We start from the raw sequence: 27,232 nt of genomic DNA, 5'->3' as shown, positions 1-27,232 counted from the left end.
TCACCACTGCATCCCGCAGTAACCTTATGTAGTTGACTCACAGAACCTCCTACATGCATCCCATTAAGAAGTTGGAACATAACCTGCATGTCAGAGGCAAGGATGGAGATTTTATGATGCTTCAGTGGTTTGATCAAGATAAATATGCATGTCAAGTATGACTTTCTTTGTTGTCTAATGCCACACTCAAGCAGCGTGTAAATAATCAAGCCTGGACAAGATAATCCAGTGACTGATATTGTGGTTGGTTGGTTTGTTGCCTAACGCCGCACTCAACAATATTCCAGCTATATGACGGCGGTGTGGACCAGACAATCTAGTGATTAATATCATGATCATCGATCCACACAATTGGGATCGATGACATGCATCAACCAGGTCAGCAAGCCTGACCACCCGATCCCGTTAGTCGCCTCTTACGACAAGCAAAGTCACCTTTTACGGCAAGCATGGGTTGCTGAAGACCTATTCTACCCCGGAATCTTCATGGGTCGACTGATATTGTGAGTAACGACCACGCTGTTGGGGTATGATGACATGTAATCAACCAAGTCACTGCGCCCTACCACCCGATTAATTTCAGTGCCTCTTACAACCAGCACAGGTTGCTGGGGACCTATTCTAACATGGACGTCATGTATGAGGAAGGCAGAGTTCGCCAATCTCATGCTCATGTCACTACATTATTATAACTCCAATAAATGGATCAGTGTGTTCTCGATGCTCATTCTCAGCTGCCTTCAGTCTAAGCCTACGAGAAGATCTCTGTAACATGTGCCCTGGACTTGAAAAGTAGCAAATCAAAGATAAAAACAGCAGTAAAATTAACCATGTTAACAGTTGCAGAAAAAAGCTGACATAAGTAAAATAAAAATGCTTATCCTACTCATTGTGATACACACAAACATAATGTAACCATGGTAACTGTACTTGTGTACTAAAGTATCATGATGTATCAGTGTATTGTTCCCGACTTAGCCACTGTAATATAAACAACCAGAGTGCACTCTTCTAAATGGGGCTTTTCAATTCCAGAGGTGTAACACCACTTTGAACAGTATTCAAGTTATATCACGGCGTGTCAGCTTGATGTGGGAGAAAATGAATGAATGAGTATGGTTTTACGCCGTTTTTAGCAATATTCCAGCAATTTTATGGCAGGGGACACCAGAAAGGGGCTTCACACATTGTACCCATGTTGGGAATCGAACCTGGGTCTTCGGCATGACGAGCGAACGCTTTAACCACTAGGCTACCCGACCAACCCTGATGTGGGAGAAAAGCCCGAAGTAATGCAGGTCTCAGACATTTACCACTTTGGTAAAACTGACAAGCGTGAGTATGGTACTGACAAACCCAGAAACATAATCGGGCAAATTGGGATTTGTAACCACAATCATAAGTTTCTGGCGTCCCAAGGGACGCCACTCTGCACAATGAATTGCGGCGCCATAGTCGACTTGATGAAGTGGGGTACACATTGTTCACATGTACAAACCTAGAGATATATCTAGCATTCAAAAAGTTAAGTTAAGTAAATTGGGAAAAAATTGTGATACTGATCATATTTTCATAGATCCTGCGGAAATGGAACATTCTTAAATCAAATTGGGAATTTCTTTTGTCATCGCTGCATACTTGGGGCTGAAAATATGTTCTTACATCAAATTGGGAATTTCTTTTGTCATCGCTGAATACTTGGGGCTGAAAATCTGTCTCTGTACAGGTCTAAATATATCCCGAAGACCTAACCTAAACATGACTATTTTATGTACATGTTTCATATATACTGAGGCAGAGTCAGAATGGAGCAGGCTTTTCCAAAGATCCTGGTTGGGAATTTCTCTACCAATGTAATCTCATCTAGGATGGGATCATACAGCTGCAGTAGATCTGAATAGTAATGTTCACCATTGATGCCACCAACAATGTACACCTTGTTGTCAAGGACGCTAGCCCCAGCCTCTCGTATGTTGACCGTCCTCTCACACAGAGTCCACTGATTGGCCACAGGACAGTACCTTTCAATGGCAATGATTGGAACGGGAAAGCCGTAACTGTCTTCAATGTTTCCCCCAATGACGTACAGCTTGTCCTTCACCTCCACCATCACATGGTTGCAACGGCTGTGGATCATCGGCGCTCGTTCCTCCCAGGAGTCACTGGCGGGCGTGTAGCAAGCTAGGTTGTTACAACAGCCAGAGAAACGCTGCCCCCCTGAGATGTAGAGTTTGTCCTGACACAGAGTCCCTGCATGGCCATACACCGAGTGACTGAGCAGTGCCCTCATCTCCCAGTCATTGTTTGCTATGGAGAAACACTCCACTGTGCACATCACCATGTTCTCATCCTGACCAGCGATAGCATACAGTTGACCATTGTATGCTACCACAACAAAGTCCTTCCTGGCTTCGTTCATGGAAGAGAGCTCGTACCAGAAGTCAAAACGAGGATCATATCTGAAGCATCTGGCAGTGGCAATCTCATTGTTCTCCGTACTGTCATACTTCCCACCACATGCATACATGAAGTTGTCCACCACCACTACACATGGGTTATATAGAGGTATGGTAGCATCTCTTAGAAATCCTTGTCGCTTCGTCTTGAAATTGTAACTTTCCAGATTCTGAGCATGACACATAACCAAACTCTTCCGCTCTGACCTGACTTGTGTGCGGCTGGACTGAAGTAGAGGCTGTTTGCTGACAACAATATGGTAGTCTTTGGCCTGAGTTAGCAGCTCATTGCATTCTGCATTCTTTTTCATCACCTCCACTCGACTCACTTTTTCGACCAACTCTTCCCCTGAGAGCAGCGGCAGTCGCAGATTCCGCATCAAGTTGGCCACATACTTCTCCCTTTCCTCCGGTTTGTACTTAATCCACATCAACACCAACTCAAACAGACAGTATTCTGAGACCACTCGGAGGGAATTCTCAGCCAGCATGGCTGCAAGTTGAAGATGGGCAAGTTTGAAATACTGTTCCGACTCTGCCACAATTTCAAAGTTTTCTAGCATATATTGCTGTGCTTTTGTATGCATAGAGGATAGGGAGTACAGTTCGGACAGGTTTAGAATGTCGACACAGTTCTCCACTGTGATGACTGTCTCCAGGTACTTGCTGCACAGCTCCACGGCATCACTAACCTGGAGGTGGGTGGCTGCTGACAAAACATCCTCTACATTCTCCGTTGTCAGTCCCAGCTGACCCGTGTACGCAAATTCTACGACCACCCGCAACCCATTCGACGTGACGCCCTTCAAGTCTACACTCCCCTCCCTGCTCTCTTTCATGTCCCCACAGAGCATGACCCGGAAGTAGTCACTGCAGGCTGCCATCACAGCCTTGTGGACTCGGATCACCTCCCCTTCAGCCAGGATGGAGTAATCACACAGAGTCTCATTGTTTCGGAGGTCCTGCAGTCCCAGCAGCAACTTACAACAGTGGTTCTTGGAGGACAGGGCTGTGTAGGTTGGCAGAACACCATCAGAACTGCTGGTACTTGAGTTGGAAGCTTGATCCGTCTTCTGCAGCATAGCATGGCAGGTACTCACCATCAATTTGGGTGGTGTTACCTTGGCAACGTATGGCATTCTGTGGCGCTTACCAGACATTGCCCTTCAGTACAGTATTGTCATCTCAGGGCATCTGTAGAACATACAGAACAGATTATGGGATTTGTCGACAAGAACATACTAGACTAAGTTTTCCAAATGCCCTATTAGAATACTAATAATAAGTCATTGTTCAGTACAAGACATTCTATTCACCAAAAAACAAGTAAACATGGTAAAAAGTGCATGGATGTTATTCCTTGCTTACACCAGGGCCCACTTGCACAAAGCGATCTTAACACTAAGATGATTGTAACTCCCATACTTTAACATAGGCTTACAATAGTCGTAGCACTAAGATCGCTTTGTGCAAGTGTGCCCTGGTATTTTGAGTGAGTCAGTTGGGTTAAACGCTACTTTTAACAGTACTCCAATTACATCAAGGTGTGTCAGTTTATTGTTCGTGGAAAGCCTCAAGTAATGCATGTCTCAGACGTAAACCACTTGATTATACCCATGGGCACAGATATGGTATCAATGTTTGAATGAAACCAGAAATGTTGATTATATTGAAAAGATGTGATAACAATACCCTTCCTGTTTTCAATGTTCAGTTGATTTTGACTGAAACATTTTAGTGTTTACCATGTAGTGTTTACCATGTATGATGTAGTGTTTACCATGAAATGTTTACCATGTAGTGTTTACCATGTAGTGTTTACCATGTAGTGTATAAGAATGGAACTGATGCCATGGTGACCAGTTTCAGCTCAGCCTAAAATCAGGAAACTGTGAGCAACTTAGAGAACGTTATCCAGCCAATGGTGTGAAATGACCCGTGAATCAGGTTGAACACAACAAATAATCTGTGCATGCGACTCGCGTCAAATGATGATAAGTGAGAAGGCAGCATTAGACATTGGCACTAGTCCTGTAGTCCATTCCAAATTGCCCAATAGTTATGGTATCATAAGGACCAGCAGACATTAGCATTTTTATGGGTTTTGCTATATGTTATCATTATAAGGGCTAGTGGACTAAAACTGTTAGTTTCTACCACTGGAAGGCCTATTCATCATGGACATAAAACTTTATACACAAACCCTGCATATTCAGGAATGAATCCATGAGCCTGAGAGTGTGATTTTCCCTGTCTACAAGCATCGAAGTGGTTTTGTGAGTCCTGCACTAAACTGTGCCCTCTCTTTTGGATTTCATATAGTGGTCCTTTGAGGATCGAACTCATGTTGCCTACTCAAAGCTTGGCTAGGTTCATGACTGTCTACATAAATTTACTCTGTGAAAGTAAACTTGATACATTTGTAACAGATTTTCCTCAAGTTGTATTGGATAATTTTGTGAAAAGAGGTAAAATAACCCATACGCGTCTCTCAACTAATCCTAAAAATCATAAAGGAGTCCCTAACCCTAAGGACTGTAAAGGGGTACCTAGCCCTAATAATCAGAAATGGGTGCTTGATCAGAAATAGATGTACTAAAGATAGAGTTGGAGCGAACTACCCTAACCCTAAAGATTGAGACCTGTGAAGATTCCGGGGTAGAATAGGTCTTCAGCAACCCATGCTTGCTGTAAAAGGTGACTACGCTTGTCGTAAAAGGCGACTAACGGGATCGGGTGGTAAGGCTCGCTGACTTTGTTGATGCATGTCATTGATCCAAAGTGTGTGGATTGATGCTCATGATATTAATCACTAGATTGTCTGGTTCAGACTTGATTATTTACAGACCACCGTCATATAGCTGGAATATTGCTGAGTGCGGCGTTAAACAACAAACCAACCAACCTAAAGATTGAAAAGGCTGGCGAGATCAGTGAAGCTAGAGCCACAGCCTGCAGCCGGAACCAATTGGTGCTATAACTATAAGCTGAATCCTGTTAACTCAACTGTTGCCCTTTCCTGTCTACAAGAATCTAAGTGGTGTTGTTTACCTATGCACCTGTACACACTCACTACTCAGTCTCACTAGTGTCGCCAGAAGCAACTAACATGAGTGATGGACGCTGACTTTTTTTATCAATTGAGTCGATCGATGCTCACTGGATTGTCTGGTCAAGAATCCAAGAGGCAATATTTACAGAACGCCGTCATATAACTGGAATACTGCTAAGTGCGGCGTTAAACAACAAAGAAAGAAACACTAGCAGCTGGGTTAACACTGTCCCCGACCCCAGGCCCAGTTAACGAGACTCGAGCTGGTGGTTTACGTGGATATTCAGGGTATTTACACTGTTAAAATGAACATATTTGGCCTTGACATAAGATCCGTACAAGAAGAATAGCTATAAATATCACTAAAAACCAGTACTTTCACTTAAAATGTGAACCTACTCACCCAATTTCCAAATTATTTAAGACACAAACGACACATTAATCGTTTTTTGTCTAACCGGAAGTGATAACGCAGTCGGATTCCAACAAGTGGTTTAGGCATTACAACACATATCCATATCTTTCAAAAATGAAGTAGATGAATGTTGAAATGATTACTCGAAGGCCAAGGCCGCTCCTCGGGCAGCAGACAGTGTTAGTTAAGACATTTTGTTCATACCACTTTTCTAAGAAACAATTTACGACTACCTCTCACCGTTCTGTCCAAGCTCCTGACATCGTATTCGCCCCCAGATTGCTATCCGATAACGCACCAAAAGTGCCATATGGAGCTTGTACAAAATATCGAGCAAGAACTGGTTTCATAACTGATGCACGAAATCAGGTGAGCGCTTCCGTAGACAGAAGCCCAGTCATATGCATTAGGAACCCAGTCTAAATACCGTCGTCTGTGCGAGTGCGACAGCGCTACACCCATCAGGAAATTACTCAGTTTCCTTGTTTTCCCGAATTTTCCTGTGCCGGCATAGTCCTACGTGACACGAATTCGGAGGTGAATATTTTACTTTAATCGCGCAGTTATTATGTTGAAATCAGACTCTACTATCGCTACTATGGCCTAACTATTTTGGGCCCTATTTTGAAATTACGAAGAACATGCTCAACTCAAACCCTGAGGCTGGGGAAAGACCGATTGTAAACAAGCTGGTAGTGGTAAGGGGGTGTCACTGTCAGTTTTTAGCGTAGGCCTCTAGATCTATGGCTTGCAATCGACCACTCTGATGGTAACCAGCGATATATGGATTGTAAGTAGGGCTGGGACGAGTCCAAGTTTACTACCTGGGTACCCAACCCAAACTGGGTACCCGCTGTAGGTCGCAAGAGAACGGTACAACATGTCGGATTAGGAATAGTTTGACTTCTAGTGTAACCATAGAGTTCTAGATAATTTTTTTCATTAAACAATATATCCCGTGACTAACCACGGGTCTGGGTAGTCCTGTGGGTACCAGAATCGTACTCAGTACCGACCTGAGTACCCGAGTTCCCCGCCCTAATTGTCAGCCCTTCATTTTCATTCATTTGAAAAGTATATTGATAGTAACAGGCTAAATGTAGATAAGGTGCAGCAGTAGACCTTTTTGTACATTCATTTCCCCGATAATGAGAGAGAGTATGGTTTTATGCCGCTTCTAGCAATCATGGCGGGGGACACCAAAAATGGGCTTCACACATTGTACCCACATCGGGAATTGAACCCGGGTCTTTGGCATGACGAGGAAATGCTTTAACCACTAGGCTACCCAATGACCTGTGTCACGTTGGGTTTTACTCTCACAATTTGCTAACAGTACCATTTTAAAACTGAAATCATTTTCGAAGAGTTATGCCTACCCAACTAACACCCACTTATATTTCAGACCAAGGTTTCACTATGGCTGGCCAGTATCCACCAGTAGGTGGCAGCACCGCAGCTCAGTGTGTCACCAAGGTGGAGCTGAGAGTGGAATGTAAGAACCTGAAGAATAAGGACGTCATGTCCAAGTCGGACCCCTGTGCTGTGATGTTCATGCAGGCTGGCGGCCAGTGGAGGGAGGTAACTCTTCTTTGTTTGGTTGGTTAAGAAATAATCGACAAGTGAGAGTTGTTTATTTCTTATATGTTTTGCCCGTATTTTAATAATGAGGACTAATTCAGTAGAGTCCCACCTCAGCAATGTTGGAAAAGTCCATTTCGTGCACAGGTGGGTATTTCCCGCAGTCCTCTCTTTGATTACCTGTACCTCTTTCCCCAAATGCTAACTGTCAGATCTCTCCCACTTTTGGATGTGATTGTTCGGCCATCGCGTTTATTTTTGTTGCCCATGTACGTCTATGGGGAACATCGTCACAATATGGCTGAAATATTGCCGATGTGACGTTAAATATTAACTCACACACTCACTATAGGGCCAGAAAAAGTACATATGAGTCCAGATGCAGTGTATTAGGTGATAAAAACTGATATAGCTGCCTAACTATTAAAAAGTTAATTCTTAAAAAAAGCTTCAGTGTTAAAGACTTCAATAATGGTATTTACTTACAGCTGGCGAGAACGGAGAATGTGCAGAACTGCTTGGATCCAGTGTTTGTCACCCCCTTGAAGGTCGACTACTACTTCGAGCAAGTACAGAAGGTGAAGGTCGCTGTGTACGATGTTGACAACAAGTCCCATACCCTTGAAGATGATGACTTCTTGGGCCAGATTGAGTGTACGCTGGGCCAGGTAAAGATTATTCAACATTAGTTGAGTTAGAAAATTTGTCCGAATATTAATCATTTATATGTAACCAAGCTGAGTCGCCAATGATTGCTGTTATTTAACCTTTAAACTGAAATGCTTTTTTTCTTGTTTCTTGAAGTAACAGCAAGGGGCTGTGGGGTAGCCTACACGTCGAAGACCCGGGTTCGATTCCCGACATGGGTACAATGTGTGAAGCCCATTTCTGATGTCCTCTACCGTGAAATTGCTGGAATATTGCTAAAAGCGGCGTTAAAATCATACTCTCTCGCTCACTCTTGATTCTTGAAGCAACAGCGAGTACTATTCACTTTCAGTTACATATGTAGTTAAATTTTGTCTCCATGTAGAGTGGATAGCTGGAAACACTGACAAGGTCATAAGGACACAAGTAGATATGATAAAAAGTGGATATGTCTGACAACAATAACTTTAGGGCTATGTTTCCGTCAGTTTTTAGATTAATTCAGTTAATTTTGATGACAGGAAGATATGGAAAAGGCAAGCAGTGTGTATATCAGACTGAGTTCTACCAGGTTAATGCCTTGGCTAGTCACCCGTGAAGATCTGGGTTAGAATAGGTCTTTAAAACCCATGCTTGCTGTAAGAGGTGACTATGCTTGTCATGTGAGTAATGGGATCGGGTGGTCAGGCTCCGTGACTTGGTTGATGCATGTCATCGTATCCCAGTTGCGTAGATCGATGCTCATGATGTCAATCACTGGATTGTCTGGTGACTTGATTATTCACAGACCGCCATCATATACCGTATTCAACGTAATAAGCGCTCAGGGCGCTCTCAAAATTAGAAACAGGGGGCGCTTATTAGAATATTATTTTGAGTTGAAAGATCGTAAATTTCGTGGTTTATGCTAACAACCTGAAATGTTTACATACGACAGATATATTTTTCGAGAATTTAATTGCCCATAATTAAGGGTGATATAACACACAAGTGCGTATTATACACGAATAGATAAGTCTTGTGTACATTGATCAATCGCAAGGGGTGCTGATTGGGATTGTTCACTAGCCAATATATTAGCAAATATCGCCGTGGGCGCTTATTAGAGCGGGGCGCTTATTACGTCGAATACGGTAGCTGGAATATTGCTCAGTGAGGCTTTAAACAATGACAAACAAACATCGGTTTTTGATCTCCAATTTGATACACAGAGCACTGTTAAATAATGAGAGGGGAGGTCACCACTGCCATGGTGTGTATTGGTGGAATATTGTTGAAGTCTATGAACTCACTCACCCACTGTTTCAGCTGGTGTCCCAGACCCCCTACATCACGGCACTGCTGGACAAGAAGGGAGGCAAGATGGGGAATAGTGCCATCACAGTAAGTCTCCTCCTAGGTATGGGGCGGTGGGGTAGCCTAGTTCTTAAAACGTTTGCTTGTCATGCTGAAGACCCAGGTTCAATTCCCCACATGGGTACAATGTGTGAAGCCTATTTCTGACTGACTGATATCCTGACTGATATCCTGACTGACTGACTGACTGACTGACTGACTGACTGATATCCTGACTGACATCCTGACTGACTGATATCCTGACTGACTGACTGATATCCTGACTGATATCTTGACTGATATCCTGACTGACTGATATCCTGACTGATATCCTGACTAACTGATATCCTGACTGATATCCTGACTAACTGACTGACTGACTGACTGACTGACTGACTGACTGACTGACTGATATTGCTTAGGGACAACAGATAAGAGCACATACATGTATCGTGATACGTATCGAATCGTGAATAAGGTATCGTGATTCTATCGGATTGCACAGTTGGTGTATCGTCCCAGCCCAAATATTTACTATTATATGGTTAGCGTACAACATGGACAAGACTGTTATTTGAACTTCTGTTAACTTGTGAAAGTAACTTTGTCAAATTATATATATTTGACAAAATGTCATTAAGACACCGGAACCTAATTGTAGCTGTACTTTTATGAATTTCAGCATGTCATTGGCACTTTAAAACAAGGAATTTCAAACCCAGTTTCCCATACAAGAAATGTCGTTTGTCTTAAGAGTTGTCATTACAGAGGAATGCCATTCATTTGGGGCTGGGACAAGTCCAAATTTACTACCTGGGTACCCACCCCACTATTACCCGACCCTACCCGGGTACCCGCTGTGGGTCTCAAGAGGTAGGTACAAACTGTCCAATGGGGAAGAGTTTGACCGTAGCTCTGGTTAAATGTGTTTAGATACATGTATGAAACGATCTGGTGTTTATACTGAAGTTGTATTTTTATTCAAAAACATATAAAAGTCAGAAGGAATGGGCGTAGTAGTCAGGAAGAACTGCAAACATTAGTGACTTGTAGTCTAAACATAGAGTTTTAGATACTTTTTGTCATTAAACAAGATATCACGTGACTAACCACGGGTCCGGGTAGTCCTGTGGGTACCCTGGTCCTACTCAGTGCCCACCCAACCCGAGTTACCCGTCCCAGCCCTACATTCATTATAATGTTAGTTGGAGACAAGGCTCTTTATCTGGTGTGAGGCTGTAGCACTACTAGCCATCTTCCCGAGGCAAGAGAGTTAACTGACTATAAAAGTCCAGTGTCCACCCTTGCCGAACTAGGCTGGTATTATGGACTTACATTTTGGCTGGACTAACGAATCTATGCATAGTCCAATCAAAATCGCGCACCGAAATCGAAATCCAGTTCGTTAACTGTCGTGCAGATTTCGGTCGATTGCAGGATTTGCAAAACATGTGCACCGCCAACTCATTGTCAGCAGATATTTTCCAAATCTTTTCACGTTTTTAATCAAGGTGCTCGCGTGATTTGATGCATTTTGCGATGTAAGACCCGTTTTATCACAATATATATCTTGATTATCAATCAGATCGACCTGACGGGGCGCCACCATTTTGTTTGGAGCAAACGCAAGTGATACGAGAGGTGGAATTTGATTGGTCCATAGGAGAGGCTTAGAAGGGACAAAACTGGTAATAGCCACTGGTGGCGCTACGATTGAGCCCAGTAATTCCAGCCTAGTTCGGCAAGGGTGGAAACTGGGCTTTTAAAGTCAGTTAACTCCTTTGCCTCAAGAAGATGCTACTAGCAGGCATGTTGAATGTAATGGTGTCATCACACTGGAAATGAGTTTAAGGGAATTCTATGAAAGGCCAAGTACTTCCAAACATGTTTTTAGTTAATTATCAGGGCCTGAGTGTTGCTATGGTTACCAGGACCTGATGTTGTTGTATGTTTGTTCCCAGGTGAAGTCGGAGGAAATGAAGGCTGGTTCGGACAAGGAATCAGTCATTTTTGACTTCAAAGCCTCCAAACTCGACAACAAGGTTAGTTTAATAAATTTTGGAATAAAACAGCTGCAGTTTGTAGTAGGTCATTAAAGCACAGATTAGTTTTTAACTGTTGTTGATATGTTTTCAACTTGTTAGAAACTGTTGCTATACTTGTGGTTCTTGAAAGTGTTGATTTTTGTTTGTTTAGGACACATTTGGGAAATCGGATCCATATTTGGAGATTCTCAAGAAAGCCCCTGATGGCACATGGCAGGTAGTCCACAGGACAGAGGTAAGTACTGGAATGAGGGGAGGTGAAATGGGGTTTAACGTCGCGTCCAAGATCATTGCACTTATGTAGCGACGTGCATGTGTGTTTGTGTGGCTGCTTGTACTTGTCCGGACTGATGCCGATTTATAGTGCTGGTTCACTGAGATACCATGCCGCAGTTTAACATGAATATCCCACTCAGACACAGTATACTGACTCCGAGCCGACCAGTCCTTGTTTAAGCCCCTTGATGCCGAGCGCCAGAAAGGGTAACAACAACTACCATCTTTTAACGTCTTTTGGTATGACGCGGCCGGGGATCGAACCTCTGACCTTCCGCTCTCCGGGCGGACGCTCTACCACTAGACCACGGAGGCGGTCAGTACTGGAATGTCAGCCAATTACTGGTACACAAGAAATGTTACGTAGAAACAATTTGTGAGGCAGTTGTTGTTTTGCCTACATTTAGTTATGCCACTGCATAAGAAACTATATTGACTGTTGTCACTGTCCGACTGACACATCACTTACCTTCTGACGTAATATATAAAATGCGCACATTCCAGGAAACTTGCAGTGTTTAGGTAATGAGATGGGAAGGGAGTTGACATTATATGATAAAGAGGTTATCTCGCTTGTGTGTTTGGGATGGTAAATATTCTGTATTAGGAATAAACACTATGTATTTAGCATACCATTTGGGATGGTAAATATTGTATTAGGAATAAACACTATGTATTTAGCTTACCATTGGGGATGGTGAATATTCTGTATTAGGAATAAACACTATGTATTTAGCTTACCATTGGGGATGGTAAATATTGCATTAGGAATAAACACTATGTATTTAGCTTACCATTGGGGATGGTGAATATTCTGTATTAGGAATAAACACTATGTATTTAGCTTACCATTGGGGATGGTAAATATTGTATTAGGAATAAACACTATTTATTTAGCTTGCCAAGTCTCGCTTATTTCCTAATATTCCTTTATTCCTAATACAGGATATTTACCATCCCCAATGGTAAGCCTAATACTTAGTGTTTATTCCTAATACAGGATATTTACCATCCCAATACACACTCGCATGATAACTTCTATGTATACCGCCATAAACACAAAATATATTGAAGTCAAATCTTACCTATTAGAATTAACACTGATTGCTTCCATGCAGGTAGGGAATACCTCTTTACTATACCATGTAGTAAATTTTGGGGACGGTTGTCTAAAAACATCAAGAAACACCCACGATGGTCCTGACAAGTTGTCACGATGTTATATGGTACAATGATATGAGATGCAGTCCAAGTTTATACATACAATAACATAAACTTGATAATCTTTTGGTTTAAGTCACTATCAGATTGATAAGTAAGAATGGATTATTCCTTATCTCTATGAAATATAAACTAATTTACTCGATAATAAAAGTGATTGTGAAATTGGTTGAAAAATTACCTGTGATCTGTGAAAAGGTGGTCTGAATTACCTGTGAACAGTTATTGGGCAAAGGTATTCCCTCTTCGATGTCCCTGTGGCAGATATTATACAACTGATGTTTGCAGGTCGTGAAGAACACATTGAACCCCAACTGGAGGCAGTTCACTGTGTCGGTGTACTCTCTGTGTGGCGGAGACCGAGACCGGGAACTCAAGGTAACCATGGATACTACCTTATTTGAACTGAGAGCTGAAGTAACATGATTCTAAGATCGCATGGTTGTTAGAAGTAACGGCAAAATAAGGCGCCAGGGTAGTCTATTCAGAGCTCCAGATAAGCGTTTGGTGTTGTGGGTATTTTACCCATGCATTTTAAAATCATTGGGTATCAGTAATTCTATCTGGGTATTCAAATTTCTGTTACCCACTAGTTTTTACACATGTGGGTATTTAGGTTAAATATTAAAAAACACTATTCATCTGGTCCCTGCAAACTGGTGTCGTGTGGGTTCGAGAGCTTGATAGGACTCAAACATACCACGATACTTGTGATGGCAAATGATCATGATGTAACTGTCATCGTGAAGTTTGGCAAGGTTGACGGAATGCCTGTTTATAATTTCAAAATAAGTTGCTGATTTGCTAATCAAATACGCGGGGTTACTTCACAATATTTTGATGATACGCACAAGTTTTATTTTTGTAGCGTATCTGTAATGTTAGTTGCGTATTTGATATGCTTGGATTTTATTTTACCTTGTAATTCTGCATTTCTGATGCATATTTTACGCAGATACGCAGCTTATCTGGAGCTCTGCTATTGTCACTCCTTTGACATATCTACAACATAAAAACTTGTATCACAACTTTAGTTTGTTAAATTGTGAATGCTGTTGAAACTCCCCAGAGGGATTCTTATTCTGGAGTGAGTGTGTGAGTATGGTTTTACGCCGCTTTTAGCAATATTCCAGCAATATCACGGCGGGGGGACACCAGAAATGGGCATCACACATTGTACCCATGTCGGGAATGGAACCCGGGTCTTCGGCGTGACGAGCGATTCTTAGTCTAGATAGGTCTGAAGCACTCCTTGGAAGAGCTGTCCGTGATGGATGCAGTGGTCAGCAGGCAGATTGTGTGTCATCACGCCAGGGACATCCCTGGTCATGCCAGACCCGGACATGATTTTCTCCAGGTATAGCTGTGAAATGGCTGACTGCAGGACTAAACGTTCACTGTCGTCTGGTGTATGATACTCTCACGCGATGTTGCAGATTGACGTGTATGACTGGGACAGTGACGGATCACATGACCTGATCGGGGGATTCACCACCTCCCTCAATGACCTGTTGAAAGCTCAGAAACAAGAGGTAAGGCTTATCACCCTGACAAACGATGAGTGAAATATCATCCTGCAGCCACTCATCTTCACGAGGCAAGGGAGTTAACTGACTATTAAAGTAAAGTCTTCTACTTTGCCAAACTAGGGACGGATTTGTGGGCTCGATCATAGTGCCACCAGTGGCTTCTACAAGTCACAGCCCTTCTATGTCCCTCCTATTGGTCAATAAGATTCAACCTCTCATATCACGTGCTTTTGCTTCAAGCAAAATGGCGGCGCACAGTCAAGACAATCTGACCGATAATCAGGACCTATATTTTAATAAAACAGTTCTTTCATCGTGAGGTGCATCAAATCACGCCTACACCTTGATTAAAAACATGAAAAGATTTGGAAAATATCTGTTGATGCTGAGTTGACGGCATGAATGCTTTGCAGATCCTGCAATCGACCAAAATCTACATAACAGTTTACGAACTGGATTTCGATTTTGTTGCGCAATTTTGATTGGACTATGCATAGACACGTTGGTCCAGCCAAAATGTAACTCCATAATCCCAGTCTAGTTCGGCATGGATGGAAACTGGACTTTTATAGTCAGTTAACTCCCCTGCCTCGGGAAGATGCCCTTGCCAAACTAGGCTGCAATTATGCAGTTATATTTTGGCTGGACTATAGAGTCTTTGCATAGTCCTATAAAAATCGCTTATTGAAATCGACAACCGGTTTGTAAACAATATGGATTTCAATGTGCAGATATTGTGAGACTGCAGGATTTGCATAAGATGTGTACTGTCAACTGGGCGTCAACAGATATTTGCCAAATCTTTTCATGTTTTAATTCAAGATGCTCACATGATGTGATGCACTTTGCGATTAAAGACCCATTTTATTACAAAATAGATCTGATTAAAAAGAGGGGCACAGAAGGGACATAACTCGTAATAGTCACTGGTGGCGCTACGATCAAGCCCAGAAATTCCAGCCTATTCAGCAAGAGTGGAAACTTACCTTTTAAAGTCAGTTAACTCCCTTGCCTCAGGAAAATGACTTTCACATGAGACTGCCAAAACATTTAATGGAGAAAACAAAGTAATTTAGAGTGAAGATGTATTTATCTCAATTGATTGCGTCTCTTGTTTAAAAACAGGAATATATGATTGTTTTCAGCGGTATTACAACATGTACCTACACTTTCATTGAGGGACCTCAAGGTGTATTGACTGATGTACTTACACATTCATTGAGGGGCCTCAAAGTGTATTGACTTATGTACTTTCACCTTCATTGAGGGACCTCAAGGAGTACTGGCCAGTATGTATTTGTACTGTTATTTGTGTGTGTTGACAGACGTCATGGCCGTGCATCAACCCAAAGAAGAAGGCCAAGAAGAAGAATTACACCAACTCGGGCATCGTGCTGCTGTCATCGATACGGGTGAGACACAGGAGTCATACAAACATCTATATGGGTGAGACACAGTAGTCATACAAACATCTATATGGGTGAGACACAGGAGTCATACTAACAAACATCTATATGGGTGAGACAGGAGTCATACAAACAAACATCTATATGGGTGAGACACAGGAGTCATACTAACAAACATCTATATGGGTGAGACACAGTAGTCATACAAACAAACATCTATATGGGTGAGACACAGGAGTCATACAAACAAACATCTATATGGGTGAGACACAGGAGTCATACTAACAAACATCTATATGGGTGAGACACAGGAGTCATACAAACAAACATCTATATGGGTGAGACCCAGGAGTCATACAAACAAACATCTATATGGGTGAGACACAGGAGTCATACTAACAAACATCTATATGGGTGAGACACAGTAGTCATACAAACAAACATCTATATGGGTGAGACACAGGAGTCATACAAACAAACATCTATATGGGTGAGACACAGGAGTCATACTAACAAACATCTATATGGGTGAGACACAGGAGTCATACAAACAAACATCTATATGGGTGAGACCCAGGAGTCATACAAACAAACATCTATATGGGTGAGACACAGGAGTCATACTAACAAACATCTATATGGGTGAGACACAGTAGTCATACAAACAAACATCTATATGGGTGAGACACAGGAGTCATACTAACAAACATCTATATGGGTGAGACACAGGAGTCATACAAACAAACATCTATATGGGTGAGACACAGGAGTCATACTAACAAACATCTATATGGGTGAGACCCAGGAGTCATACAAACAAACATCTATATGGGTGAGACACAGGAGTCATACTAACAAACATCTATATGGGTGAGACACAGTAGTCATACAAACAAACATCTATATGGGTGAGACACATGAGTCATACTAACAAACATCTATATAGGTGAGACATAGGTGTCATACAAACATCTATATGGGTGAGACACAGGAGTCATACAAATAAACATCTATATGGGTGAGACACAGGAGTCATACTAACAAACATCTATATGGGTGAGACACAGGAGTCATACAAACAAACATCTATATGGGTGAGACCCAGGAGTCATACAAACAAACATCTATATGGGTGAGACACAGGAGTCATACTAACAAACATCTATATGGGTGAGACCCAGGAGTCATACAAACAAACATCTATATGGGTGAGACACAGGAGTCATACTAACAAACATCTATATGGGTGAGACACAGGAGTCATACTAACAAACATCTATATGGGTGAGACACATGAGTCATACTAACAAACATCTATATGGGTGAGACACAGGAGTCATACAAACAAACATCTATATGGGTGAGACACATGAGTCATACTAACAAACATCTATATGGGTGAGACACAGGAGTCATACAAACAAACATCTATATGAATCAGACACAGGAGTTATACAGACATCTATATGGGTGAGACACAGGAGTTATACAAACAAACATCTATATGGGTGAGACACAGGAGTCGTACAAACAAACAAACATCTATATGGGTGAGACACAGGAGTCATACTAACAAACATCTATATGGATGAGACACAGGAGTCATACAAACATCTATATAGGTGAGACACAGGAGTCATACAAACAAACATCTATATGGGTGAGACACAGGAGTCATACAAACAAACATCTATATGTATGAGACACAGGAGTCATACTAACAAACATCTATATGGGTGAGACACAGGAGTCATACAAACATCTATATAGGTGAGACATAGGTGTCATACAAACATCTATATGGGTGAGACACAGGAGTCATACAAACAAACATCTATATGGGTGAGACACAGGAGTCATACAAACAAACATCTATATGGGTGAGACACAGGAGTCATACAAACAACTATATGGGTGAGACACAGGAGTCATACAAACAACTATATGGGTGAGACACAGGAGTCATACTAACAAACATCTATATGGGTGAGACACATGAGTCATACTAACAAACATCTATATGGGTGAGACACAGGAGTCATACAAACAAACATCTATATGGGTGAGACACAGGAGTCATACTAACAAACATCTATATGGGTGAGACACAGGAGTCATACTAATAAACATCTATATGTATGAGACACAGGAGTCATACAAACAAACATCTATATGGGTGAGACACAGGAGTCATACAAACAAACATCTATATGAATCAGACACAGGAGTTATACAGACATCTATATGGGTGAGACACAGGAGTCATACAAACAAACATCTATATGGGTGAGACACAGTTGTCATGCAAACAAACATCTATATGTATGAGACACAGTAGTCCGGATTTCTATGACGTCATTGATGATTTATTCAGTCTGGTGGTCAGACTCAGTGACTTGGTTGATGGTGTGTTATCCCAGACAGTGTGTGACATTCATAATATCAATCGTTCCTCGTTCTACTGAGTGATCTTAGTGCTAACTTGATCGTAACACCCATTCTGTGACACTGACTTACAACAATCCTAGCGCTATGATCACTTTGTGCAAGTGGGCCCTGGACCTCATTCTACTAAGCAATCTTAGTGCTAACTTGATCATAACACCCATTCTGTGACACTGACTTACAACAATCCTAGCGCTATGATCGCTTTGTGCAAGTGGGCCCTGGACCTCATTCTACTGAGTGATCTTAGTGCTAACTTGATCATAACACCCATTCTGTGACACTGACTTACAACAATCCTAGCGCTAAGATCACTTTGTGCAAGTGGGCCCTGGACCTCATTCTACTAAGCAATCTTAGTGCTAACTTGATCGCCCATTCTATACACTAACTTACGACAGTCGTAGCACTAAGACACGATTACCTACATGTTGCCATCTTAAAGCTGAAACAACCAACAACAAACAAATGAGACTGTAGATGATGATGAACACCCATGAGAAGATGTTTCAGTCTGACACTTGTCTTGTGTTTCAGATACTGACGGATTACTCCTTCCTCGACTTCATCATGGGCGGTACACAGATCAACCTCACTGTGAGTAGGTCTTCAGACAACACTATCAGAGAGAGGTGGGTCACACCTCTCTGACTGTCGAGCAGCACTTGCTATTAACAGGGTTTGGAATCAGAGACAGGCGTCTTATCCAGGATGATGCAGAATCAAGAGACTCTCATAAAAAATTATTCAATTTGAGATGACCGCCTCCGTGGTCTAGTGGTAGAGAGTCCACCAGGAGCGCGGAAGGTCCGGGGTTCGATCCCTGTGGGCGTTATACCAAAAGACGTTAAAAGATGGTACTTGTTACCCTGTCTGGCGCTCGGCATTAAGGGGCTAAAACAAGGACCGGTCGGCTCTGAGTCAGTATACTGTGTCTGAGTGGGGTATTCATGTTGAACTGCGGCATGGTATCTCCGTGAGCTAGGACTGTAAATCGGCATCAGTCCGGACTAGTACAAGCAGCCACACACACAGATACATATGCATGCATGTCACTATATAAGTGCAATAATCTTGGACGTGACGTTAAACCCAATTTCACCTCACCTCAATTTGAGATTCAAAGAGCTGAGTAAAATTTATATTTGCTCTGAAACTTTGATGATTGGCTGTGTTTGTGAACATTCACATTGTGAAACAAAAAATATGACCAGCTTTCTATCATGTCCTGCCAGTGATTGCTTACAAAACACACAGTTGTGTGGAGTGATGACAGGCTGCTTGTAGGTCATGAAGTTTATGCAGGACTGTGATTTTGTTGTGGATGTTGTCTGTGTTCCTTCACTGTGTGTTCTGTGTAGGTTGGCGTGGACTTCACAGCATCAAACGGCGACCCTCGTCAGCCAAACTCCCTCCACTACCTCAACCCCAACCAGCCTACAGAGTACGCACAGGCCATCCAGGCCGTGGGCAACGTGGTGCAGGACTACGACAGGTAAACCCTGGGACGTTGATCTTGTGTGGAGTACTGGTTCGACTGTTTTACTGTTTTATTGGCCCATGAGGATTATGGGTTAGAACTGATACAGCAATAGGCCTGCTGTACAGATTGACAGACTCAGTAACTTTTTGATTATATGTCATCATGTCACTACTGTATGCTCATAATATCAATCACTTGTTTGTCTGCTGCCGGATACAACAAACATACAAATCAGACATTTAAACTTCAACGCTGACATCAATAGGTGATGTGGGAGACTGATGACAGCCAGTGAAAATATTTTCAACTGCTTGTATTCCGCACCAAGCACTAAATTGTCTGGTCCAGATTCATCTGTTAACCATCTTCCTGAGGCAAGAGAGTTAACTGACTTTAAAAGTCTAGTTTCCACCCTTGCCGAACTAGGCTGGAATTCCTGGGCTCGATCGTAGTGCCACCAGTGGCTATTACCAGTTATGTCCTTTCTATGCCTCTCCTATGGACCAATCAGATTCCACCTCTCGTATCACTTGCATTTGCTTCAGACAAAATGGCGGTGCCCAGTCAAGATGATCTGATCGATAATCAAGATCTATATTGTGATAAAATGGGTCTTACATTGCGAAGTGCATCAAATCATGTGAGCACCTTAATTAAAAACATGAAAAGATTTAGAAAATATCTGTTGACAATGAGTTGGTGGTGCACATGCTTTGCAAATCCTGCAATTGACCAAAATCTGCATAACAGTTTACGAACTGGATTTAGAATTCATTGCACAATTTTGATTGGACTATGCATAGACTCGTTAGTCCAACCAAAATGTAACTCCATAATACCAGCCTAGTTCGGCAAGGGTGGAAACTGGACTTTCATAGTCAGGTAACTCCCTTGCCTCGGGAAGATGGTAACTCCCTTGCCTCGGGAAGATGGTAACTCCCTTGCCTCGGGAAGATGGTAACTCCCTTGCCTCGGGAAGATGGTAACTCCCTTGCCTCGGGAAGATGTCTGTTACCAGGCAGTGATGATGTTGCTGGTTTAAACTCAAGATCTGTTTGGTTTGGTTTCCTGATATTATGCAGCCAATAGTGATTCCTGGCAGGAGAGTGGAGTTCCCATGATTGTCATCGTGGTTATAAAGCTGACTGAAAGAAGCAAATCGGGTGTATAATGTTATGTACATGTTCATGGTGTGTCATCACGTCCAGGATGGTGACTGGTGGTAGGCTACACTGTGTTAGTGTTAACTTTGCTGACAATAGTAGAAAAGGAAACTTGTATGCAAATGTCACTTCCAGTCACTGACTCTTTCAGGGGCACGGGTACCCCATTCACCTAAGGTGCCACAATTCGCTGTGCAGAGTTGCATCCCTTGGACACACCAGAAACCTATGATTGTGGGTTCAAATCCTGGTTAGCCCTGATTGTGTTTCTAGGTTTGTCAGCACCATACCTGTGCTCTGGGTTTCACCGTAGAAGTAAACGTTTGAGACCTGCATCACTTCGGGCTTTCTTCCCACATTAAGCTGACCGCCGTGATATAACTGGAACACTGTTAAAAGCGGCGAAAAACCCAACTCACTCACTCACTCACAATGTCTAACATGTTTTTCCTTGTTTGGAGTGTTGTTTTGGAACACTGTGATATTCTTCTTTCAGCGACAAACTGTTTCCAGCTCTGGGGTTTGGAGCCCAGATTCCTCCCAACATGGAGGTGTCCTTTGAGTTCGCCATGAACTTCAACCCCCAAAATCCATTTTGTTCAGGTTTGAATGAATCAATTGCCTTATATTTTCCTTCATTGTTATAGTAAGCTGACAGTATTTACCATGTACACAGACCATGTATAAATTGTTGCAAATATGTAGACAGTGATAACAGGATGTGATAGCTTCGATGTATCCTTTCTTCCGAAGTCCCACATGTTATAGGATGTCATAAATAGGACCGCCCCTGTGGTGTGGTAAATAGAGCATTTCTCGGAGAGAGGAAAGTCGATGGTTATTCGCCTGGCATTTCATACCAAAAGACGTTAAGAGATGTACTTGCTGTTATGAATAACTACTAGTATTAAATATTTTCAAAACTTTAAAATGTGTATAATGTTGTGTTACATTATTTGAAGTATTACAATGTTTCTATTAAAGTAATTGCACAGTCTTTTCATGAATAAACTATAAAAAACGAGGAGATGCAGAGCTACAGATAAGCAGCGTATTTGCGTAAAATACCCCCCAAAATATTCAAAACCCAATTACTTTCAATTAACTTGCATACAGAAATGCATGCATTAAATAAAAAACTCAAATGTATGAAAACAGCTTGCGTAAATACCCAATAAAGCTTTTTCAGCATGCGTACAAAGGAGCTAATTTCCGAAACACAATTACGAGCTTATTTACTTTCCGAGCCAAGCCTATATATTTAGAACAGTTATATACATCTAAAACATTATTCCATTTTTTTCAATTCTTAAGATATTAACTAATTTTGGGAAATACCCAATAGAGTGATGAATAGATGAGTGAAAAAATATTGGTTACCCAATGAAAAATGTAATAACCCAATTAAAATAGAAACCCTAGAGAAAAAACTCAATTGCCCAAAAAGTTATCTGGAGCTCTGAGATGCATACATATCCCCCCAAAATAGGGATGTATTTTAGGTGTGAGAGAGTAGTGATGTCGGCCCCTGTGGGGAATTGTTGATATTTATTCACAAACGTTTTCTTAACATACCACATGCTAAACATTTGGGAAATCAATATTTCTGCCATGAGACTTTATAGACTTCCTAGACAGTATGATGATTGTGCTGTTGCCATGGTTGCAGGAATCCCTGGGGTGCTACAGGCATACTACAACTGTGTGCAGAACGTGAGGCTGTACGGCCCCACCAACGCTGCTCCCATCATCCACCATGTTGCCCGGTTCGCTGCCTCAGCTCAGCAGGAGGAGGCCACCAAGGGAGCCTCTGTAAGTCACTGCTCTACTCTGTCGTAGAAGGCCACCTAGTGAGCCTCTGTAAGTCACTGCTCTCCGCTGTCGTAGGAGGCCACCTAGGGAGCCTCTGTAAGTCACTGCTCTACACTGTCGTAGGAGGCCACCTAGGGAGCCTCTATAAGTCACTGCTCTACTCTGTCGTAGGAGGCCACCTAGGGAGCCTCTATAAGTCACTGCTCTACTCTGTCGTAGGAGGCCACCTAGCGAGCCTCTATAAGTCACTGCTCTACTCTGTCGTAGGAGGCCACCTAGGGAGCCTCTATAAGTCACTGCTCTACTCTGTCGTAGGAGGCCACCTAGGGAGCCTCTATAAGTCACTGCTCTACTGTGTCATGGGAGGCAAGCTAGTGAGCCTCTGTAAGTCACTGCTCTACTCTGTCATGGGAGGCCACCTAGGGAGCCTCTGTAAGTCACTGCTCTACTGTGTCATGGGAGGCCACCTAGGGAGCCTCTGTAAGTCACTGCTCTACCGTGTCATAGGAGGCCACCTAGGGAGCCTCTGTAAGTCACTGCTCTACTCTGTCATGGGAGGCCACAACAGCAGGTTTGGGTGGTCACAATGTGTGACCTGGTTGAGTGTGTGCCACCTGACAAACCTTCGTTATTTACCAAAGTTCATTCAGTCTGGAAAATGCCTGGAAATAAATATGTCTTGAAAATGCCCTAACATTTGACAAAATACTTTGAGTATGGCAACAGTGATTATCCTGCTGTTAGACCCTCTCCGTGGTCTGGTGGTAGAGCTTCGCCCAGAGAGCAGAAGGTCTGGGTTTCGATCCCCAGCCTCGTAAAAATAATGATACTTGTTGTTACCCTGTCTGGCGCTCGGCATTAAGGGGCTTAAACAAGGACTGGTTGGTATACTGTGTCTGAGTGGGGTATTTATGTTAAATTGCGGCATGGTATCTCAGTGGGCTAACACTATAAATCGGCATCAGTCCAGACTAGTACAAGCAGCCACACACACACACACACACACACACACACACACACACACACACTAACACTAACACACACTAACACACACACACTAACACACTAACACACTAACACTAACACTAACACACACACACTAACACACACACTAATCTTAGACGCGACGTTAAACCCAATTTCATCTAACCAAGGCAAAATAAATAACAGTTATGTTTTCCCTAATTATGAGTAATTACATCAATGGTAAATGCTAATGAAACATTTGTGGACTTTACTATTTTCATGGTTTGTGCAGGTGTACACGTGGAGCCATTCTGACTCTTAGCCTTGAAAAATGATCTTTGCCTTGTAATGGCCTTAAAAAGGCCTTTATTATTGTGAGTCAAGTATTCTGTGAACCATGCATGACTTCAGGCCATCAGGGTATGAGATATAGCTAGAATGTTTTATACTCAGTCATAAGAGAATCATCGCTGAAATGGTTTGAATCTATGCTCACATCGGTTCGTCTGCTCCAGACTTGAACTCACTCTTGTCATGAGATGAAAACCCTCTTCCTAGTAATTTGTGTTGTTCTCCCCAACGGGCAGTTTTATACCAGTCCACTAAGTCTCGGTTGATATTTCCCATAATGCAACATACGTGTCTTCGTCAGGCCTACTACATCCTGCTGCTGCTGTCTGACGGCGAGATCACGGACATGGACAAGACAACGGAAGCTGTGGTCCAGGCCTCCAGCCTGCCTATGTCCATCATCATCATCGGCGTGGGCGGGGCCAACTTCGCCGCCATGAACTTCCTGGATGGCGATGATGGCGTACTGATGACGAGATCGGGTCAGAAAGCACGTAGGGACATAGTTCAGTTTGTGGCGTATAGGGACTTCAAGAAAGTAAGTTCAACGGTGTGTTCTTAATGTTTTTCTTTCTCGTTTCTTTAGTTAATGTCATGTCTTGTGGCATGGTCCTGTTTCTAACCGAATGTTTTCCTTTATTTTGGTAGTATTGGCATGTAGCCCTATGCATGGCAACTGCCTCCCTGGTCTAGTGAATAGTGTCCGCCGGAGAGCGGAAGGTCGGTTGTATCATCCCAAGACATGTCATACCAAAAGACGTTAAGATGGTACTTGTTATTACCCTTCCTGGCTCTCGGCATTAAGTGGCTAAAACAAGAACTGGTCGGCGCGGAGTCAGTATACTGTGTCTGGGTCGGGTAATACCAGCTTTATTGCAGACTAGTACAAGCAGCAACACACACAAACTCAGACGTCGCTAAGTTTGTGCAATTGTCTTGAACACAACGTTAAACCCCATGTCACCTAACCTATGCATGGCATTGTGTAGCACTGGCTATGATTGCTCAATAATAATTATAAAAGTTTGTTTAATAATAATAATAACCCCAACCATTTCTAACTTAGTGTGACCTTCACCTTGGTGCTCTGGGTATTTTTGGTGTCATATATCCAAAATTTCATATAAACCATGGTAACTTGAGATGCAATTGGCATGGCTGCATGTCTTTGACAAGTTCCTTCTTTGTGCCTTTGTGCTCTTTACAATCTTAAAAAACTGAAAAAGTCATGTCACTTTGCCTTGTTTTTCATTCCAACCAGGGTGATCGGGTAGCCTCGTGGTTAAAGTGTTCGTTCGTCAGGATGATGAACCGGGTTCGATTCCCGACATGGGTACAATGAGTGAAGCCCATTTCTGGTGTCCCCAGCCGTGATGTTGCTGGAAAATTGCTAAAAGCGGCGTAAAACCATACTCACTCACCCCAATTCATTCCAACCAAAAGCAAGTATCCTTAGATTTATTGTATGCTAACGGATCTGTTTCACAGGCCTCAGCGGAGGAGCTGGCTCGCAACGTGCTAGCCGAGGTACCACGGCAGGTCACTGATTATTACAAGATGAGGAACATCCAGCCTCGACCTCGACCTGCAGCAGCAGCAGCAGCGCCACCTACTTCCTGATTGGAATGACACGGAGTTGTCTCCCGTCCCATCACAGAAACTATCTAGTCTGTTTCGTGTTTGCCGGACTTGATATATTATGATGTAGTGATTTTATAGTAGAGCAAGGGCTGCAGAGGTGAAGGATAAAATGAGTGTGGTTAGTACCATAACCTGCTGCAGATTAATTTAGTTATGAATCATATATCTAACTTGCAAAAGATATTTTCTGAAATAGAAAAATAATAAGTTATGTCCTTTTAGTTCGTAACAATACATGCTTGGGTAACTGTTTCCATATTATTGTAACCTTGTTCAATTTTTCACAAACTTGCTTCAGCTTTAATCAAAAGTCTTAGGCAGACTGACAACTGATGCTTGTGTGTGTTTTGTGGTAGTAGTTGTGTATAGAATTATAGATGATGATGATGATGAAGATGATGATGATGATGATGAATGTATAAGAACCACTGCTAATACAATACATCAAGATTTATATATATGATAACACTCAGTCCGCGGTGTACATCTAGCATGTCCAGAGATAGGATATTGCTCTGCCTGCTTTTATCCTGATATGAGAGCTGCACCATATATGCTGGTAATATTTACAAAAATATATTTGTTAAATTACTATATACAATATGTTTCTTTAAATATATGTTTCTTTTGATATTCTGTCCAATATATGCATATCTTGGTTATTATGGCAGGTATATGTATTCAATATTTATGTTGTTATGGCTTATGATCTTTTGGAGTTGCCAAGTCCAGCTGTGATGATGCGACTAACAGCTGCACATGGTGATGCAATGCCACGTCACTCACTCACTCACTCGTTATTATCTTATTACTTACACGTCTTTATATTTGTTCGCATAGTGTAAATCATGAAATCAATGTATATGGATTTCACTTATATAGTGTGTGTAGCCTATCATTTCTTGTTGGGGTAGAATGTGTGAAGGCCATTTATGATGTGGTCCGCCGTTATAATGCTAAAATGTTGCTATAGGCGGCGTAAAATAATACTCACTCACTGTTGTAGGGCAAGGGTTAGCACTTGAATAAGGTATGGGTCGTGAATAAACGGATATATTTTAGGGAGGAGTATGAAATAATGAACACTTAGTGGTGAATATATTAATGTTGTTTGGTTTCCATGACAACAAGAGAGGGGGTAGCCTAGTGGGGCCTGGCAGGGGGTAGTCAAATGGGTCTTGTAGTGACTGATCTCACTAAACCTGGGTTTGATTCTCCAGATGGGTGCATTGCGTGAAGCCATTCTGAGTTTCCTGACCATTGCTACAAGTGTATTAAACAAACTCAATGCATGACAGAGCATCATGGAAGGCAAGGTGGGGGATGTTTACAAAGGTACAATGTTTCTTGATGTCAGTGTCAGGATAAATGTCAGGACAATGCATCAGTCTAGACATATCTTAATAC

General features: G+C 42.3%; 2 protein-coding genes across 3 annotated transcripts; one reads left to right on the top strand and one right to left on the bottom strand.

The window, feature by feature from the left end:
* Positions 1 to 1,329: 1,329 nt before the first annotated feature.
* On the bottom strand, positions 1,330 to 6,093 carry LOC124124233 (kelch-like protein 26). The gene is made up of 2 exons (XM_046487362.2): positions 5,912 to 6,093; positions 1,330 to 3,650 (listed from the first exon to the last, which is right to left on the bottom strand). The coding sequence occupies exon 2, from the start codon at positions 3,614 to 3,616 to the stop codon at positions 1,781 to 1,783; it is 1,836 nt and encodes a 611-aa protein (XP_046343318.1). The 5' UTR covers positions 3,617 to 3,650; positions 5,912 to 6,093; the 3' UTR covers positions 1,330 to 1,780.
* Positions 6,094 to 6,305: 212 nt separating this feature from the next.
* On the top strand, positions 6,306 to 26,286 carry LOC124124234 (copine-3-like). Of its 2 annotated transcripts, none has more exons than XM_046487364.2 (15): positions 6,306 to 6,460; positions 7,329 to 7,504; positions 7,993 to 8,172; positions 9,461 to 9,535; positions 11,449 to 11,529; positions 11,684 to 11,767; positions 13,318 to 13,407; positions 14,466 to 14,561; positions 15,884 to 15,970; positions 18,947 to 19,006; positions 19,771 to 19,904; positions 21,552 to 21,658; positions 22,725 to 22,867; positions 24,486 to 24,722; positions 25,673 to 26,286. In XM_046487364.2, exons 2-15 carry the CDS (start codon positions 7,343 to 7,345, stop codon positions 25,802 to 25,804), a joined length of 1,668 nt encoding a protein of 555 aa, XP_046343320.2. In that variant the 5' UTR covers positions 6,306 to 6,460; positions 7,329 to 7,342; the 3' UTR covers positions 25,805 to 26,286. The 2 variants fall into 2 exon arrangements, with proteins under 2 accessions (XP_046343320.2, XP_046343319.2); XM_046487363.2 differs by having other exon boundaries at positions 24,486 to 24,734.
* The last annotated feature ends 946 nt before the right edge of the window (positions 26,287 to 27,232 follow it).

This window comes from Haliotis rufescens, unplaced genomic scaffold, assembly GCF_023055435.1.
Source record: "Haliotis rufescens isolate VD_foot unplaced genomic scaffold, xgHalRufe1.0.p SCAF_19, whole genome shotgun sequence".
In the NCBI taxonomy this organism is placed as follows: Eukaryota; Metazoa; Mollusca; class Gastropoda; order Lepetellida; family Haliotidae; genus Haliotis; species Haliotis rufescens.
Note: the sequence above shows the minus strand (reverse complement) of the source record. Positions and strands in the feature narration are given on the sequence as shown.